The sequence below is a fragment of the Haemaphysalis longicornis genome, unplaced genomic scaffold, assembly GCF_048455015.1.
Source record: "Haemaphysalis longicornis isolate Haplotype H1 unplaced genomic scaffold, Haemaphysalis longicornis Haplotype H1 scaffold_3, whole genome shotgun sequence".
Classification (NCBI taxonomy): Eukaryota; Metazoa; Arthropoda; class Arachnida; order Ixodida; family Ixodidae; genus Haemaphysalis; species Haemaphysalis longicornis.
The window spans coordinates 95069642-95088962 of record NW_027526335.1 but is presented as its reverse complement, the minus strand read 5'-3'; the positions used below and the strand labels follow the sequence as shown (position 1 = coordinate 95088962).

Genomic DNA, 19321 nt, shown 5'->3' with positions numbered 1-19321 from the left:
GAGATCCGCTCTAGCAATCAAGTACAACGACAACACAAATAGGTGTCTGTAAATAAATGCATCTTTCTTTCTTTGTAGTTGTGTGTGTGTGTGTGTGATCTCTCTTTCGCGAACATTACCGAACCGCGCAAATTCAACTCTTGCATTCGCGCTTTCACATTCTTCCCCTCGGGGAAATGCGGGGAATTTTTTTTCCCTGAAACGCATGCACCTGGTTTTTTTCCGACAAATCAATAAAAGTAAATGACGAAACACAGCACACGTTACAAAGCTTTGCTCTTAAGTGTTTTTCGTATACACCAAGAAAACTTTATCATTACGCACTCGGTAATAGCTATAATAATACTGCAAATGTTTTGCAGTGGTCCAAATTATATTCACAGTAATGTTCTCGCGCCTAATCAAGCTGGTAAACCAGCTATATTAGTAACTAATTAGTAACTAATCCTCCGCAGGATGTAAGTGCAATCGTTACAGCTAGAACTGCAAAAGAAAATTCCCTTGCCGGCTTTGTAAAAACGAGCATTGCTACGGGCAGGAGCGTAAATATTTAGTAATTTAGTGCTTTTCTTACATATGAGGTAACACAAGTCTGCCCGGCAAGCAGTAATTTACAACACCCTATGAAAAAATTTATTTTGATGTGGAGGGGTGGCGTACTCCTTAACAACCAAAATTTCATTATACGTGATGTGCAGAATCTTATGCAACACATAATTACAAAACTGCAATAGTTGCTCACTGAACAGAATTTCGGTAGCATATTTATGGTAGCATATAGACCAGAGATAAGTTTATGATTCGAAAGTCTAACAAGAGTTGCTTACCTTCTGGAACAGCTTGGCCTTCATCAAGGGCTTTCCAATGGCTAGTAATATGTCGTATAGCACGGGGTTGTTGGTTACATATATGGCCTTTATTCTCATTGGAAAACAGTCCTGAAAGTGATGCATGGTCAAAGTCGCCGATAAAATAAGCCGGCAATGATTAAAAACGCATCTGAAAACGTCGTCTCCCTTCAGACACTCCTGACCACGTTGACGAGGTGACCAAACCGCCTTCGTTGTTTCCGGGCATACTTTCCCGGCAAAACGCAATAAACAACAAAAAACAACTCATTGACTGCACAGCGCTCACCTTGCACACTACATCAGCCTGATTATCATAAAATTATTTTTTTGCCAGATCATTTTTGAGTAAATTTCATTTAGCCGTGTATTTTATTTTTTGGTCATTTAAAATTCTGTCCGGTCAATACTCCATTTAAGCTATTGCGACACTTAAACCTGTTACTTCCGCCAAATTTACATTTTTGTGTAATGTAGGGCGTTTAACGGATCGCTATTTTTGCTGTTTTAATTCGTTTTGACCGTTTTCGTGCGGAACTTTTTTGTTGACTCTTCGAAGTTTCGGGGAGATGCATAAGATGCATATTTTTGTTCATATTTTGTTCAGATGCACATTTTGTCAGATGATATACAGGGTGTTGCAACGATAACTGGAACACTTTAAAAAATTTTCCTGAGCAATCCGCCGCTCTGTTCGCGCTCAAACTTCACACAAAGGTCGCATTTTGTGGTCTATTTTGTTTGACACCGGGAACAACAACGGTACTTACCTGTTTATTCTGAAAATAAATGAAAACGATTTTCGCCTATGGGAAAATGGCCGCTGATTTGAACGTGCGAGCCAGTGCAAGTTGATGTTGGAACGACGGAACCACCTGCAGAGTGAAACGCACGTTTGGGATTCACGTACGGAGCCAAATGGTGCAGCAGACGATCAGAAAATGCACCTAGAAATGAGCTAACAGACGATCAGAAAACCCGGTTTTCGGGCTTGCACGTCCACATCGCCGCCATTTTCCCATAGGCGAAAATCGTTTTTATTTATTTTCAGAATAAACAGGTAGGTACCGTTGTTGTTCCCGGTGTCAAACAAAATAGACCACAAAATGCTACCTTTGTGTGAAGTTTCAGCGTGAACAGAGCCGCGGATCGCTCAGGATAAACATTTTAAAGTGTTCCAGTTATCGCTGCAACACCCTGTATGTGAGAACTTTTTTTTTGATATTATTGTTATTTATGTTCCTACCAACGTGACCATGATTCCAAAGCCCAACAAGCCTATCGAATTGTCCAACCTCAGACCGATTTCATTGACATCGTGCGTAGGGAAACTCATGGAGCACATGGTTCTGGATCGCCTAACCCTTCACATGGAGCACAACAACGAAATAAGGATTCCAGACTCCCTGTACGGTTTCCGGCCATACTTATCGACGCAAGATATTCTGGTACAGATCAAAGAGGAGGTCATTGACAACCTCAGCACGTCACAAAAAAGCGCCATCCTGGCGCTTGATGTTGAAGGTGCGTTCGATAATCTATCGCACGGGGCCATACTGAAGAACTTACAAGACTCGCAATGTGGGGTGAGGGCCTATAACTACGTTCGGGACTTCCTTTCGTCTCGGACGGCGACAGTGGGCTTTGGAAAGCTTCGGAGTGACAAATTTCATGGCCCAGCAAAGGGCACCCCATAGGGCTCAGTGATCTCGCCGTTACTTTTCAATATCGCGATGATCAACCTACCTTACGAGCTAAATGCAATGCCTAGTCTTAGACATGCCATCTACGCTGATGACTTCACATTCTAGACAACCAGAGGGTCAACGGGAAACCAACAGGATTCCTTGCAGGAAGCCGTAGATCGCACCGAGGCATACCTCAAGCAGTGTGGACTTTCCGTCGCCTCAGAAAAATCGGAACTTCTGGTACTAAGAAAGAGACCCCCGCCGAAAGCACCAGACCCGGAAGTGAAGCTTCATGGTATCCCTATCCCAAAAGTCGACACACTGCGAGTATTAGGCCTCACTCTCCAAAAGGACGGAACAGGAGCTCCCTTAGCGAAAAGTAATACGTTTGAAATACGTACGAGTACGCTTGAAGTGCACTTCAAATATGCTTTGTATTTGTAAATGTATTTTAAGTGCATTAAAAATTGCATTTTCTCAATTTTTAGTAAATATTGAAAATACATTAATAAAAATACGGGAAAAAATACAGTGCTTTTAACTACCCTCCAAATAGATTAAAAATGCACTGAACCTCACCAATATGCGCTTAAGGCATTCAGAATATATTGAAAATGTATATCTTCCCGCCAAACGATGATGGTGTAAATGCACTGTAAATATTATAAAAATACACTTACCTAGCTACTTTTAGAGCAGCACTCTGAGTATACTTTAAAAGTGTTCTGAAGCATGGAAATATACTCCGAATATATTCGAAATACATTTCAAATGCCTTTTACGTTTGTCGAACGAACATGGTAGAAATACACTCTCAATACATGAAAAATACTTATAGAAAATACATTTTAAATGTATTCATAAAGCTTTGCCGAAATACATTTCGAGTACACTACAGGCGCTGCTTCAGTTGCTGAATTGTAAGATTCACGTAAAGCATATCTGAAGTGCCGGATAAAATACATCTCAAATGAATAAACGTACTGAGAATTTATCGTCGATGTTTACTTATAATAAAAGAAACTGAGGGAGATACTTTCACTTACTGCGCTGTCTAAAGCAGACGTAACTCTGCGTATTAGAGAGAAACTCGGCGTACAAATATGTAAGCGGCGGTGTTCCAACGCAATCGGCAAAGAAAAAACATCGAATTCAACGAGTATATATATGTACGAAAACACTTGCACTTTGCCAGCGTTGTTACGACGGTATCGCTGTGGGGGCTTGGAAAATTTTCTTTTTCTGAAAAATATTCGCCTTAGATGGACAACCCTGGCTATGCTTGGGGGGGCGAGCTGCTCGGCGCCTCTCACTGCCGCTCGGCGCCCACTACCTCCTCCTCTGTGCCCGGCACCTGCGACGCCAGTGAGCGCCGCACCCCTCCTTCACGTTTTGTCTGCCTTCGCTGCGTTTCTTTTGCCTGTCCTGTTTCGGACTCCTCAACGCGCGGTCGTCGGGTGGACGCAGTCTCTGCTTGGACGGCGCGTTGCAGCGGCGTTGGCCGTCTAGCCGAGGTAAGCACGATATACCGGCTATTTGCGCGTACGGTGTCGCACTACAATTAATGGACGTATGTTTGCCTTGTAATTGAAGAGTGCTAATGCCCTTTATAAAATCCGCACGTGGTTGTTAAGCTTACCTCCACCTGCGAGCAAGATTTCCTACCGTAACTACGCCGTGCAAGGGAATGTACTCACAAATCAACGACAGCAAGAAGACGTAAAAAAAAATGGATTTTAGGGCTTTCCTTTTCGCGCCTAATTTTTAGCTCGGGCCCTGCTGAGTGGACGGGGGACTGTTGCTACGAGTTTCCTTGTAGATCGAGTACTCATTGAGGACTAACACTTGCATTAAACACATAACAGCCAGGAACGTTTTTAGCACAGCCTGTTCACAGAAGGTCCGCCGTCCATGTTTACGCGCTTGAGAAATTTGCGAAGTGTCCCCAGGGACGCAGCTTTCTTTTGTTTTCTGTTCGCAGCAGCCGCTCACAGTTGCGCATGTTCACAGCAGCCGCCGTACGGGGAAGGAACCCAGTTTGTGGCATACATTCATCCGACTAATGCGTGTGGCCGGGCCATACGGCGGGAATCCGAGCAGCCTTCGCGATTTTTGTCGGTCGCATGTCGCCATTCTGTCAACTAAAGCCATGCCGTCTGTTTCGAAGTGACCAAAAGTGTTAAAAGCGACCCACGTAATCTTTGGTGCATGTGGCAGTAGCGAAGGTGCTTCATGCCCAGGGACTACAAATTATTTGTCCATCTAAGACAAACTGTATGAGAGTAGCCGCTAAGTTGCAATCAGTTTCTGTTCCTACCGCCACCCAGAACCAAGAACCAGCAAAGGAAGGAAGGAGAAGGAATGCGGGTGGGGAGGGGGACTTCGAGGGAGGCAACCAGTTCCCCGCGCGAGACCCCTCGGTTTCCGGAACGGGTCCCCCGGGCGGGTTCGTCTCTTTTTGTTCCTTGGATTGCTCCCCCAAAACTTCGCGAAACTTCAGGACGTTGGCCCCTTCCTCTTTTGTGTTTCCTTGGAACTTTTTCCCTCCTTGCTGTATTCATTTCGTAGCGCATTCACGAACACGTGTGCGCGTTCCGAGAGGCCCTTCGGCCGCTCGTGGTCGAGTGACAGACACGCGGAACCCGACGCGCTAACCCTGGACCACGCCACCGGAGAATTTCAGAAATGTGCCCAAAGGCACCGAAAACAGCATGGGCAGCTTGGCGGTTGTGTGTGTTTAGAAGCTGCAATTTCCCATTTGCGTCTACAGGGTGTACCTAAACGAGTTTCTTTTAGGTGTCACGAGTCTTTATGAAGCAACTATTTTTACTTGACGGTCCCTGAAGCTAACAGGTGTTTGTCTTTTTTTTGTATGTTAAAGACGCGAGCATTTACAATTATTTTCCGCGTTGCTCCCTAATTAAATGATGACTTTGTCTCTGTACAGCAAAAAGTATAAAATTACTTGCCGGTGATGTGTGGCGGAGAGCAAAAAAATTACAAGTGTGTGCAAGCGCAAATACACGTTTTCTGGCGTTGCTTGTTTTAATTGCTTCGGTTAGGTGCCTACGATATAAGAGCTTGCTATTTTAAGGACAGCGTGAAATTTTTCTTGTTTTTCGAAATAACCTTACTTTGCCGTTCCTTTGAAAGCATTGTTGAGTGCACACGCCAATCTAATGATATTTATGTAAGCTTTCTACTGCAATCCTGCCCATGTATTTTTAAATTGTTTCGCTGCGCACTATTTTTTTAGAACGTAATCTCCGAAGAAGGTGACGCCGAAATATGGAACACATAACAATAATTGTAGTTAATAAGATTACTGCCTATCTTATTTAATGAGCGTCCTGTGAGGTCACAGACCAGTTTTGTCCAAGTTAGTTGGAAAACTAGAATTGCCACCGTTTCAGTTAACTCAAGGGCCTAAGAAAGAGAAGTAGCATAACTCTAAGAACTCTGTTGCATGTTTAGTAACGTTGTTATCTTAGCTCTGTCTTTTTTTCCCTAATTTTCGCAAATTTTTATCCCTAGACAATTTCCAAACATAAGTCTCCCTCCCCACCTCTTCCCCCGCCACTATTCTTTCTTAAAAATGGTATTGAAGATCTGATGCCGCATGACAATATAAACTATGCTTACCATTACATAAATTGTCTTACGTCCTTCAAAGGGGCATTGTTTTCACGGCGGTTTTTTTTTTTTCTCTGAAGGGGAAACTAAAAAATCTTTGCTCGCGAGGGACGTTGGCATGGCTAGAGAAAAGGCCTGATTGATTTGACATTTATTTTCCTCTAAAAAAAGTGTTTCACTAATATTTTCCCATTTTCTTTTCACTGCAGCTGCTGGTGAAATTTCCCGCGTGGAGAATCCGAAGTACGAACGAAGACTCTCATGCACAACGCTTCATCTGCGCTGGCTACCGAGGTGGCTGAAGGGCATTCATTCCTGCTGCTTAGTAATGGCGAAATTGTCCACTCGACTGAGGTGTACAATAAACCACTTTCAAACTGCCAATTTGTGCGCATACATGCTGTCCTTTTCAGTCATTTCCTGGCCCGCATTCCGAGCATGGCTGGTTTACATTTTCACAATGGAGCATATTTTTAGCCTAGTGCCTATTAAACGTTTTGAATCCGCAATATGATAGTTTCTAGTTGAACGGTAACAATTCCACCTAAGACACATTGCCATGGTATCTCTCAATGTATTTAGGTTTTATTTAGTATACACTACTAACACATTCTGAGTATATTTGAAGCAGTATTTTCTGTGCATATAAAATGCATTACTAATACATTTTGCACGTATTTAAAATTACATTTTCTGAGCATTTTTAATGCATTTAAAATGCATTAAATATATATTTTCCATGCAGTGCTTAAGTATTCTTGAGGTACATTTTAAATACATTGTAAATGTATTCGAAATACAGTTGGAATGCGGACAAAATAATGCAGAATAAATACAAAGTTAATATATGTATTAAATGCATTCAAAATACATTAAAAATACGGCATCTTTTCGCTAAGGGAGCTGCTACACTCTACAAGCTCAAAAGCACCATCACCCAGGTAACCCACCTGGTCAAGAGGGTTGCGACCAAAAAACATGGACTCAAAGAAGGAGAAATAATTCGATTAATACAAGCATTAATTATCAGCAGAATTACATACGGTACCCCATATTTGGGGCTAAAGAATGCCGAAAAAGAAAAACTCAACATCCTCATCAGGCAAACATACAAATTGGCACTAGGTCTACTGGCGAAGACTTCGACGGAGAAGCTCCTGCAACTAGGGGTACACAACACGTGGGAGGAACTTGTAGAGGCCCACAGGGTTATCCAAATTGAACGGCTGAAACTCACAGAAACAGGTCGCGCCACTTTACGCCGTCTCGGGTAGGAGGTGAACTTGGATTCCCAAACCCAAAAAAGCCGCATTCCACTTTGTCTGAGGGACTACATCACGGTTTCCAATATCCCTCGCACCATGTACCCTCTTTAGCACAAAGGAAGGAGAAATGCCAGGGTAAAGGCACTGAAAAAAGCTTATGGTAAGGATAGCGGAACGAGGTACGTCGACGCCGCAAGATATTCAAGCGCAAACCATGCAGCACACGCGATAACCGTGACCGACAGCAAAGGAAAGGAGCTAAGCTCTGCAACTATCCCGACTGAAAATGAAAACATTGACTCCGCAGAAGAAGCAGCGATTGCTCTCGCTACTACAACGATCAAGCAAAGCCAAGGTCGGATGATTATAATCACAGATTCCCAAACAGCCTGCAGAAATTTTCAGAAGGGTCTCATCTCCACAGCAGCGCTTAATATACTCCTGAAGCTAAAGCATCAAAAAGAAGATGTACCGGACATATACATCGTGTGGACACTGGGGCACGAGTTTCTAGAGGGTAATATGGCGGCTGACGCCGCTGCCCGAGATCATTCCTACCGGGCAACAACCGCTACCCTCACCCCCATCACAGAAGCTCAAGCCACTCCCCCGCCGATGTTCCCACCTATCCCACGACGCACCAGGGACATATTGGAACATTGCAGATTGAGCAGACGGAAATATCCACCGCCTCATCCACGACTCACCAAAGAAGAAGCGACGCAGTTAAGAAGACTCCAAACTACCTCTTTCCCGCACGCCTCACAATTGCACATGATTCATCCCAGCCTGTACAGTTACGACTGCCAATTCTGCGGCACCCCCAACACTCTCTACCACATGGTGTGGGAGTGCAAGGGTGTGAAGGAACTCCCAGAGGTCCTGGCGCCATCGACGGAGCAGTGGGAGGCCCTGCTGTCCAGCGAGGTCCTGGATGACCAGCGCGGCCTGGTGATCCGGGCCAGACAAGCAGCTGAGGGCCATGGCCTCCTGGACTAGGGACGCCACCCACCATGGATGGTCAACGCTACTACACTGAAGATCATCCAGCTCTCAATCTTCCTTTTATAGGAATCAATAAACGTTTATTCCTTCTCCTCCTCCTTTCTGAAGTGTGTTTCAGCAATTATCTCCATTTACGCTATTGTACCGATTGAAGGTGGTACTGCTGAACAATCTGCGATTTTGTGGAAACGCAGGGTCTTACGCGGTTCGCCATTTTCGCTTTTTCTTTATTCGCATTTGTAATGGCTTTAGGGGAATTTCTTTTGTTTATTCTTCGGCTTTGGGGAGAAATGCATAAGATGCATATTTATGATTTTGCCAGATGATTTTTGTTACAATTTTATGTTTCTATATTTCCTATTTTATGCTTTTTTAATTGGCTGTCCAATCAATTATCGCCATTTACGCTATTATCAAGATTAAAGGCGTTACTTCCGCAATATCTGCATTTGTGTAAAACTTCAGGGCCTTTTAAATGCAGAGCATTTCAGTAACTCACGATGTCACCCGCGTTGACGTCCGTAGTCCGCACCCCTCCCTACTATATAAACAAAAATACTATCCAGCGCCCGGTTTCGATCCCTCGACCCTGCGGGCGGAACGCAATGTACATGGTGCTCTACCCACTGCGCCACAAAGCCGACACAGAATGGGACGCTACGAACGCGCCTTATATCGTTGACTCATTCAAATTACTGCTGACGAGCGCTCTCTCGTCAGCAGTTGCCACAAGTGCAAAAACATTAACGTAACGCAAACTACTTAACGTCGTGCGCCCCCGGAAATGCTCTGCCTTTTATCGTGCCCCTCGCGAGGGATATGTTTCACTGCGTCTTCTCTCGGTCGCGGGACCCGTGGCGCCATCTGGCGGAGGCGCGGCACAACTCGTAGCACTTTGAAAAGATGCGGCGCCAGCCAGCTGTGTGTGTGGGTGCCGCACTTGTACAAATGGCGAGTGCATTGGCTGTCCACAGAGCAAAGCATTCGTGCAAGTAAGCCGTTGCAGTCAGTCAGTCAGTCAGTCAGTCAGTCAGTCAGTTAGTTAGTTAGTTCACAACTTTCTAAAAACGGCGTCTGTGCTCTTTTTCTGCAGACTTTCTTTTTTCATTATTCTGTTTTGGGGGGAGATGTATAAGATATATATCTGATTTTATCAGATCGTTTTTGTAAGAACGTTGTATCTCCATTTGCGCTATCATAACTGTAAGGTCCACTTATGAGATTAGCGGCCATGCGCCCGAGCTGCGCGTGAGAACCCGCCGCTCTGTCTAGCGACGTAGCACTGCCAACACTGCGCTGCTGCCGTCGCTAATTCGTCACGGCGCGCACGGAAGACGGATCGTCTGGCCCACCGCATACCTCAAGGATAATCCCCCATTGAGAAAGCAAACAGCGCCGCCGGATTCCAGGAACGTCTGCTCGACGCGCGGAGGCGGTGGGATTACCGGCGTGTCTCCATTGTTGTCCCGCCTTGGTCAGCATGACGCACTGTCGCCGTCTTTCGCTTTCACCCCGCGGGGTTGCACGAACCTGCTCGTCTGCGGGCGTGCCGTTGACCCGAAGGTGGCGGCGCCTCAGTGAATATTCCGTGGCGTGCTGAGTGACAGCTGTCTACGTGAATTCGGGCACTCTCATACGCGTGTACGAATGCTACAGGGGCGTTCCCGAGAGAGGGTGATCTCGAGGTTTCATAAGGCCGAACTTGGCCGTTGGAAATCGTTCTTGTCTGAGCGCTGACCTGGCAGTTCCCGGCGGGACAAGGAGTCTCGACCTTTAACGCTAGGTTGGGATTTGTGAGCCCCCTAGTTGAGGTTAAGATCGCGTCGGAAGTTTAGGGTGCAGCGCCGCACCGGGCAACTAGACGGATCTTGCGGCGAGACAGAGCCTCGGCCGTCGTTTCTCGAGCGGTTTGTGTACGCTCCGAGAATAGGAGAGTTAGACGAAGTTGAGGAGCTCGAGTGATTTGTGCGCACTCGGAGCTAGCGTCTAGCTGCAGTTTGAAGTTTTTTTTTACTACTCATGTACCCAGTTATCCTACTGTAAATAGCTGTACATAAACTTCCGTTTCACTTAATCAACTTCAACGCCTCGAGTTCGTCAGTTCGACCGCCACCTCCAAGAACTTCAACACCATCGCCCTGCCAGCCTCCTGCAAGGTCAACCGGAGCCCGGGCGATTGGGTTCCTGATCGACACCGGACTTCGGGGAAACGATCCTTACTAGAACTATTAAAGGTGCTACTCTGGCCAAATTACCATTTTTGGGGAAATGCAGGGCGTTATATGGTCCTGGCTGTGGCGGTACTCCGGAAAGAGTGCTACGCATAATAACAAGCGAAGCAAGCTGTCGGCTGCTAAGTCAGATGGCCAGAACTTTACACGCCCTTTGTATTACCGGCACCATTTGGACGTCGTATTTATTTAGATATAAAGAATGGGGTCTAAATGGCGTCTATTCTTAGTCTAAAAGTGCAACTTCGACATGTACAGTACGGCTTGCTGCGTTTGTTAGGTTCCACTATTCGTTCGATTTACTTCTACTAAGTTGGTCCCATTCTTGTCGCTGTCAGATGTTGTTGTTTTTGAATCTGGAGGTGTTGGTTTCTTTACACTTGATGCGTAGAATGTTAGGCAACATAGAATTTCAAAATTGTTATCGTTGCCCACCAAACAGAATTTTGGTAGCATATTCATGGAGACGTAACATCCACGTTGTTACACAGCACAGCAGTAGCCGCATCTCTGTCTGAAATATAATTTTCCACATGAGAATCGCCAATAATTCAGCAAATGGTACTTTTAACTCGAATATAGAAAGAAAGCAAGGTAGTATAGCTGTAAGCGCCCTCTTATGGCCCTCGCCGTAGCATCTAATCAGTGTGCTACATGATTGTTTGAAAGGACATTTGAGTCAAATGGCCCGCTAATTTCAAATGTCCTTCCAACTGGAAGGAGTTTTGCCGATCTACACGACAATTCTCAAAGGCAGTTTAAAGTTTTCACGTTCACCCGCCATGTTTCGGTGCCGCGACTTCTGCCCTGTTTCGTTCCCGTATCACAAAAAATAATTTTAAATGAAAAATGGGCCAAACAACAATTATTAGCTCTAAAATTGATTATCCACATACACGAGCAAAGCGTTCTCCATTTGCTTTTTTCGCACTGCCGGTGTTGGGAGTACCAAGCTACTTTGTAATCGTAGACCAAGTGATAGCAAACAAAAACAAACGAAACGTGATTAAGACCTAGCTTTTCAAAACAATTTTTACTTCCAAATGGTTATTTTTGTAAAAACGGCATGCACAAATCCCACGCGATAGCACAGGCGTTCGTGTTTCGAGGGCCTTCGAGATACCCAAAGGTCGGTTGTCGGGCTCCTATGACTCAAACGGCATTTCAAGCAAATGCCTTTGAAAAACGTCGTGTAGCCGCCGAAAGGTGGCTTTGAGTCACATGACATTCCCTTCAAAGGCCATCGAAACGCTCGTGCGGCATAACAGTTACCACATTTGAAGATTAAGCATATACAACTGATTTATATCTTTGGCCTCGAAACAATTCTCAGGAAGCCATCTTTACATCATGTTCTTGTGCTGTTAAAATTTTAAAACATCATTGTTGCTGTTGTTCAGAACAGCGCAGCGCATGACTCTGGAAAAAGTATTTAGGATTCACCGGCGTAGAAATATTTAAAATCGGTCTGCGTTATACAGGGGACAACTATTTCAACTTACTCGGAATTGAGAACCAGTGCATTATTTTAATTCTTCAGCTGAAAATTTAGCTGACCGTCCTTGTTAGAGCATTACATCTGGTGCATGTACTAAGTTTTGTGCGTGAATCTTTGTGGGTGAATCTTTGCACAATACTTGCGTAAACACTTGTGCGTGAATCTTTGCATAGGCATTCTAACTTTTGTATTATCATGCGTTTATTACAGGCGGGACCTCGGTACATTCGTGTGCAAGCAAAAGTTATAATCTAGCAAGACAGAAAAAGCAAATTGAGATAAACATCGCCAGGACATGTTTAGCGTTAACGATTCCGTCGAAACACCTACTTTAGCATTTTCGCTTTTTTGTAGCAGTTTGATCAGCTGCATTTTAAGGCCGCTGCTGACAATTTCGTAATGATGAAACAAAAATCAATCGACGTGAGTTAAATAATGGATGATGTGCATTGCATTTAATTATCCCCGAAAACCCTTCTAACTTTGGATTTTTGAGCCGTATATTCAATGCAGCGTTGCAAATGTATTAAGAAAATTTCCACTCTGTATGAAACAAAATCAGAGCGCGCAAAGTAGGCAGAAAAAAAGCAAGGTCGATATCGTAATTTCAATAGAAACTACTTCAGCCCGTTCTCACAAGATGGCACATTGAGGTAAACGACCACGGCGTGGTTGATGCCGTCGACCAACTGTAAATAATTCATCCAGCGAACGCATGCTTACATGTCTGTAAAAGCACACATTTCCACGTGAACATAATATCAACGACAACTCATTGATGTCAAGCCAAAACTTTTCCACTCACCTGTACAAGATTGAAAAGCCTTTTAAGGAAGGAGGGTGTGTACTGCGTTAAATGATAAAGGGCAAGACCCTTCATGTCCCACACGATGACCACACCTTTTATTTGAACTTCTTCATCGAGGAGAAAATATTCCAGGTGAACGGCGACCACCCTAAGGAAATCGTTCAGGGAACAAATGTCGGTGTTCCAAGTACCTAAAGGGACAAAAAAGGATTCATCCTTAAATTTCTGAACAGGCTTGCTTGTGAAATTACTTGCGACGTGCCAAAAAAGAAACCATGTAAAAAAAAGACACCAGATAACTTCCAAGTTTATTGCTTTGCACCCTAATATGTTAAGCAAACAAATTCCACCGACCGAAACCCACGTTATATATGAATACTTGAGCTGGAAATGGGCACTCTACAGCTGTGATTTATACCAAACACGCATGCATCGCAATAAAAATCGAATTCGTTTACTACCGCACCAATTGATGTCGTGACTGTTCCTTCGGTGTCAATATTATGAGGTTTTAGCACACCGTTGGTTACACCGCAAACAGCATGAAAATTCCGACTTGTTTTCAAAGTAGTCGTTAAAGGGCAATGGTCAACTGATTGATTGATTGATTGATTGATTGATTGATTGATTGATTGATTGATTGATTGATTGGTTTATTGTGGGGTTTAACACGCCAGCACTACGCAGGCGATGGGGCACGCCGTAATGGAGGCTCCGGATTAATTTTGACCACCTGGGGATCTTTAGTCTGTCGCCCAAATTTCGAACACACGGGACATTGCACAACAAAAGCCTGGCTTATACTATATCTGACAAACACAGGCGAACCGAATTCTTGGTTGTTCAATGCAGCAAGCCGCTTGTATTCCTCATGTCTCATGCCAGTGAGATAAATAATGTTTAGAGCAACTAACAGTCGTCACTCAATCATGATGACGTCTGGTGGTGTTTTGAGACAAGGGCATTATGCACTTGCCCTCAAAGTGATGAAACTATGCTCTATTTCACTGGACAAGGCCCTTTTCGCACCCTTCAGAGGGTACCAGGAAATCGCACCACCACAAGCTATTGGACCCAGCCTAACCACCTCTATACAAAGCTCCATCGACTGGGCCCTGTTTGTATGTTTCGGACATATTTGTACTTAGTATGTATCGCCACGCGACGCTAGTTCACTGGCTGCGGCTCGGCGTAGCTTTACCCCTCAGTACAAGCACTTGAAATCATTACCCTGAACTCCGACTGTAAAACGAGCCACGTTCCACAGATTAATCCGCATGTCTCCTGTGACTGTCCATGCTTCGTGAACTTGTGAGAGGTGTTAGGCATATTGTTAATCGTAAATACGATTGGAGGGGTAAGTCCGGAGACTTCCTGCTGTGTATCTTTTCAGACTTGCATTGTGCACACAAGGCATTTAAGGTTGCGCTGGCTTTTCCTTAAGTAGGGGCATGGCAGCTGACTTGTCGCTTAGATAGATTGAGAGCAGACGTGTGCGACTATCCAACTTTGGACTACAGGTTGAACACAAATAGTAAAGACTGTCTGTTGATCGTTTATGAGGTTTTAACGCGCCGACGCTACACAAGCGATGACGCGTGCCGTAGTGGAGGGCTCCAGATTAATGTTGACCACCTGGCGATATTTAAAGTCCGCGTAAATATCGAACACATGGATGTTTTCCCGTGACGCCTCCATGAGAAAAGCGGCCGCCGCGGCAGGCAATCGAATCCGCGCCGTTGGGCTCAGCAAAGACGGACAGTACATGGCCTAGAATATTTTCAGATACCAATTGCAAAAGGTGACTGGGAGTCGTATATTTTTGGAACGAATGTGTTTGCTTCAGTATGTACAGAGTTTCTAAAACATAGAAATAAGGTAATTCAGGCAGTGAAGACAACATTTCTGAGTGTTCGCGTACTAGTGCCTGAAATAATTTCGCAGAAAATTTTAAAAAACAATGCTTAGCGATGATGTCGTTGGAACAGCGTTTTGCAATACACTGCCATGAAGAAATGCGGAATCCTCAACATGCTCTGAAGAAAGCAACTATAATTTAAAAGAGGCCAGGCGTGGTGCTTGTAGTAACATCTTATTGCAAGCATTGTCAAGAAGTATTAACGGTTGAGTCTTCAATAATTTGAGTAAATTGTCCATAAAGTTCTCTTTCGTTTATAAATTCTGCACAAATAGTGTTCCACCAGAACTGGCATGCACCAGAGTTAGCATACACCGGTTTCTTGCACAGATTACGCGTGGTAAGCTTTCTTGCACAACTTTTCCGTTATGCGAAAAGCTAACCCAAAAGTATTAGCAGTAAGCACGATAGGCGAAGTATTCTAACTGCAGAATATTGGCACACCTCTAAATTAGACATTTAAGCGGGATGCCAATCGCAAGTTTCGTCTTGATGAACTGTTCCACATAAACTATACGTAGTGTAAAGGATCACATTTGTAGGAAAGTGTCAGAAAGCTGCCTAGACGTCACCTTGTTTCCCTTTGTTTTTCTTGTTATCTTTGCGTTCACATTGAAATGTTTATTGCCCCGACATAGAACCCTTTTAAATAAGCGAATCTGTGTGTTGCCTTCGCAGTTTCTGTAACGCTTCCCTGAGTGCTAAAGGCATGGTTCGCCGCTTATTGGCCATTGAGCGGCACCCCAATTCAGTTTGCGAAATGTAGGCCCTGGTTTCTAGGCTACCGCTGTGAACAGGGTAACCTGTGCATACCGGGGGTGTATATGGTTGCTTCGGAAGATGTACCGCCCGGAAAATTCCTTTTTACGCGAAATGGCATTTGTGCAAGCCTATAGCTATGTGCGTTGGTTCACATTGAGGCGCCAATACGTTGATATCATCTCTTAGTAAACAACACCGAATTTCAGGCACACTAATATTACTTGAAGCCACGCAAGATATCTGGGCCATGAGAGTGTTACGTTAAACTGGCAGATAACATCGGAGCAAGACATCTTTGACACGCCCTTTGAGTTTCCTCCAAAGTAATGAATGTGCAAGGCACATTGTACCAGTGGTCTGTGGAAGCGAACCAAACTTGACTTGTTTCATTTATTCAGTATGTAAGTGTCTCGAAAGTTAAGCCTCACCATCATATACCTCACCATCAATCTCTTATTCTCATGACACCTTCTAGCAACAAAGAACCATTGGTTTTCCAACACGCTTTATATTATTAAGTAAATTGTTGTAGTGCAGAGAGAGAAAAACTGAGCGTACCCGGCTTCACCATTGCGACAGGAATGCCATTGGGGTCTCTTCCATGGGAGAGGGTCACCAATTGATGTTTACGAGAGACGACGTCAAAAGCAATAGAGGAAGGATTTAAATCGGTAAACAAATCCGGTTGATTTTTCCGAGCTTGAAAGTATTTCTTAATGTTCTTGTAGGCTTTGTCCACGTCGTACTTGCGAGAACGAAGGAACTTTGTAAGAAATGCGTCATGCGTGGGGCTGTGCAGTGAAGGATCATCTGGAAGGTGTGAAACAAAAGATCTTTGGTCAAGGCACATCGCTCGCAGTGCTGAAGAAGAAAACATTATTTTTGCAGTAAAGCTACAATGCAGAGCCGTATGAGCGCCACATTTAAGTTCAGTGCAACAAAGCAAATGTGACAATAGAGGCGCAATAGATATTGAAAGACTCGTCGTGGTAGTTGAGTGGCTAAGGCGTTGCGCTGCTGAGAACTAGGTCGCGGGTCCGATTCCTGGCCGCGGTGGCCGCTTTTCTGATGGAGGCGAAAAGCAAAAACGCCCATGTGTACGAGATTTCGATGCAAGATCCCAAGGTGGTCAAAATTAATCCGGAGCCCTCCACTACGGTGCACCTCATCGCCTGCGTTGCGTCGGCGCGTTAACCCCTACAATCAATCAATCAATTGATATTGAAAGCGGAACAAAACCACACATATACGGATTTGGGGCAAAACGTTCTTTAGAGCTTACAAGAATAAAAAAGTCGGTACCCTTCGCTAAACACGAGGTCTCTACAACCCATAGAACCTTTGTTCTGCGCACAGGAAGCACCTGTTGTAAGCTGGGTTCATGGATCATGGAGTTCATGGTCACGAATTTGTTTTCGCATGTTGTAACACATGGCGGTCATATGTGGGAGAGTACGCTTCCTGAACTTGTTTCGGTTATCGGGCTGTCTCTCTCATCCATGTGCTGTTATTCTGTTTCGGGAATGGGGCGAAAAATGATTCTCTTTAGTGGTTCCCCCTTGTGGTATATTTGCTTTTTAAATTGGTTATCAATTATTTTCATCTGCCATGTAGCACTGCTAATCTTTGTTCTGGTGTTTCTACTGCACTGAACTCACCTGATAACAGCTTCCGAAGCTGTTCCAGAGCCTCTCGCTTTATTTCGGCGTTTTCTCCAAGCTCACGATACGCGATTTCTTTAAGTTCGTCCGACAAGGCCGCCACATCATTTGGACCTTTATTTGATGTCCGCTGCATTGCTGCAGAGCTATCTGTAGGAGATGAATAGTAGGATTAGCACAAGTTCTGTAAGAGGATTGAGTGTTGGCTGAAAGACATGCTTGCCTTCATTAAAATAATTCGCACACGTGCTGTGTGACAATGTATTAGTTTGTTATTGAACGATGAATATCTTTCGTCCGGTGAGCTGTTCTCCGTTTTTGGTTTTCAACAAAACAAATGCGTCTCGGGTCCACAGCGTGAGCTGTGAAACGAGTTCCAAGCAGGTCATGAAGCACCCCTTGCGGTATTGCTTTCACACCAGGTGAAAGCGATAGGCAGCGACACCCAGAAATGGAGCGACACCCAAGAACGGAACTATGCGTTCCAGGATTACCGCCATGTCTACTACTTCACAGGCGTAGACAAAATGGAAACGCCAATGGTGAAATTCTCATTTCAGGTAATGAATGGAAAGGGCACAGAAGGCTGAAAACTATTCGTTTTAATTGAAAGCTAATACATGTCTTACTCATCGGCTGTAGTTCGAAGACCAATGATTTGTTCCTAGACAAATAAGAACTTAGAGCTCGCATTCCCCTCCCCCCTCACGCCCAACCTTTGCTTCCGTTTTATTTTTTTCGTACCTTGGATAAGCACGTTCTAGAGTTCGTACAGTAGGGGTCCCTTTTTTCAGTTTTACTCGATTGTGGCCTCATTCGTTTATTGGCTTTCCCTTTCATCGCAAAAATTGTAAGCTGCGCCCAATCAGAAAGAATGTTGTCTTTTACACCATGTTTCTATGGCGGCGATCAGAAAAATTGGTAATCAAGCCCGGCTTCCCTCCAGGTGGGGCGTGATGTCATCGGCGATATTTTCCAAAGGAAGTGCTGACGGCTGAAGCAGGTGCAGAAAAAACATGCCGCATTGCTATATGCAGTTGTGTGCCGTCTTGTCTCAAGCATATTGCGCTAAAAAAATTTCTTGGCCACTAGCTGTTGCGTACATAGGCGGTAGGGTAAGTAGGTGCGGTAAGCTCTGTAGCGTTCTGATCCGCACGAATGCATGTGGTGGTTGCGCTCGTACGCAGGGAGAAACATTAAGATAAAATCAAAATTGAAATACCGTCTGGCCTGGGGCGTTCGATTGTATTTTTGGTAGCTCATGTTCAGTGTCTCCTGTGAAATGCACATGACGCACATGAAATGCAAAGACATGACTACAATATAGTAGCGATTTGGCGACATTAAGTCGGCACAAATTGCAAACTACCCACAGTAAATTTTAGGTCAAATATTAGGAAGGAAGGGAGAGAAAATGCACTAACAGCCCTTTCCGTATACTGAGCCACGGTCGCTCTTTGGAATCCTGCTTCCATCGAGAGGCCGTGACTGAGCGAATAAAGCAGAGCACATTGTGACACGTGAAAGACACGTACCGCAGATGTGGTTCCCGCGGTAGGGCGCCTCTTGCAGCAGACAGGAATGCAGTGGAAATCCAACCGTCCGTCTTCTGCCGTGCGTAATGCCAGTCAAAGGCCGACTCACATGGGACAGGTGTCGTTGCCGGACAGCGCTTGCAATCCGCGAGCGCCAGACAGCAGCCGGCGCAGGTCGGCGTCTGGCTACATTTCAACGGCGCGCAATTTGTCGCCGCTCGGCGGCGCTATCAGCTGATTTGCGCCGTACTTGCGCCGGCCTTGACGGCCGCTGCTCTCTCCCAACGCTGGAGAACCCCTCCCAACGCTGGAGAACCCGTCTCTCTTTTCCGTGGTGCGCTTTCCTCAACGCTGGGCCGACACAAACAAACGGAGATTGGCACCGCTCGTTTTGGTGTTCAACGTGTTGCTTTTATTGAACGGTTCTATTCCATTGATGTGCCGATAGTGAGGATGACCGAAGGGGGGG

At 44.9% G+C, this 19321-nt stretch overlaps 1 protein-coding gene across 3 annotated transcripts in view; it reads right to left on the bottom strand.

Annotated features, from left to right (window-relative positions):
- Positions 1–19070, bottom strand: part of LOC144174888 (alpha-tocopherol transfer protein-like) — a 54600-nt gene extending 35530 nt beyond the window's left edge. For 2 of the 3 annotated variants that reach the window (XR_013323538.1, XM_077703853.1), the window contains exons 1-5: positions 18853–19069; positions 17315–17467; positions 16215–16466; positions 12974–13167; positions 828–938 (exon numbers count right to left, since the gene is read on the bottom strand). Coding sequence is in view for 2 of the 3 variants with exons in the window: in XM_077703853.1 (XP_077559979.1) it covers positions 828–938; positions 12974–13167; positions 16215–16466; positions 17315–17453 (696 nt within the window). In the remaining variant the exon portion in view is untranslated. Of the gene's footprint in view, positions 1–827; positions 939–12973; positions 13168–16214; positions 16467–17314; positions 17468–18852 lie in introns of all 3 variants that reach the window. The other variant, XM_077703852.1, reaches the window with a different exon arrangement.
- Between the last annotated feature and the right edge of the window lie 251 nt (positions 19071–19321).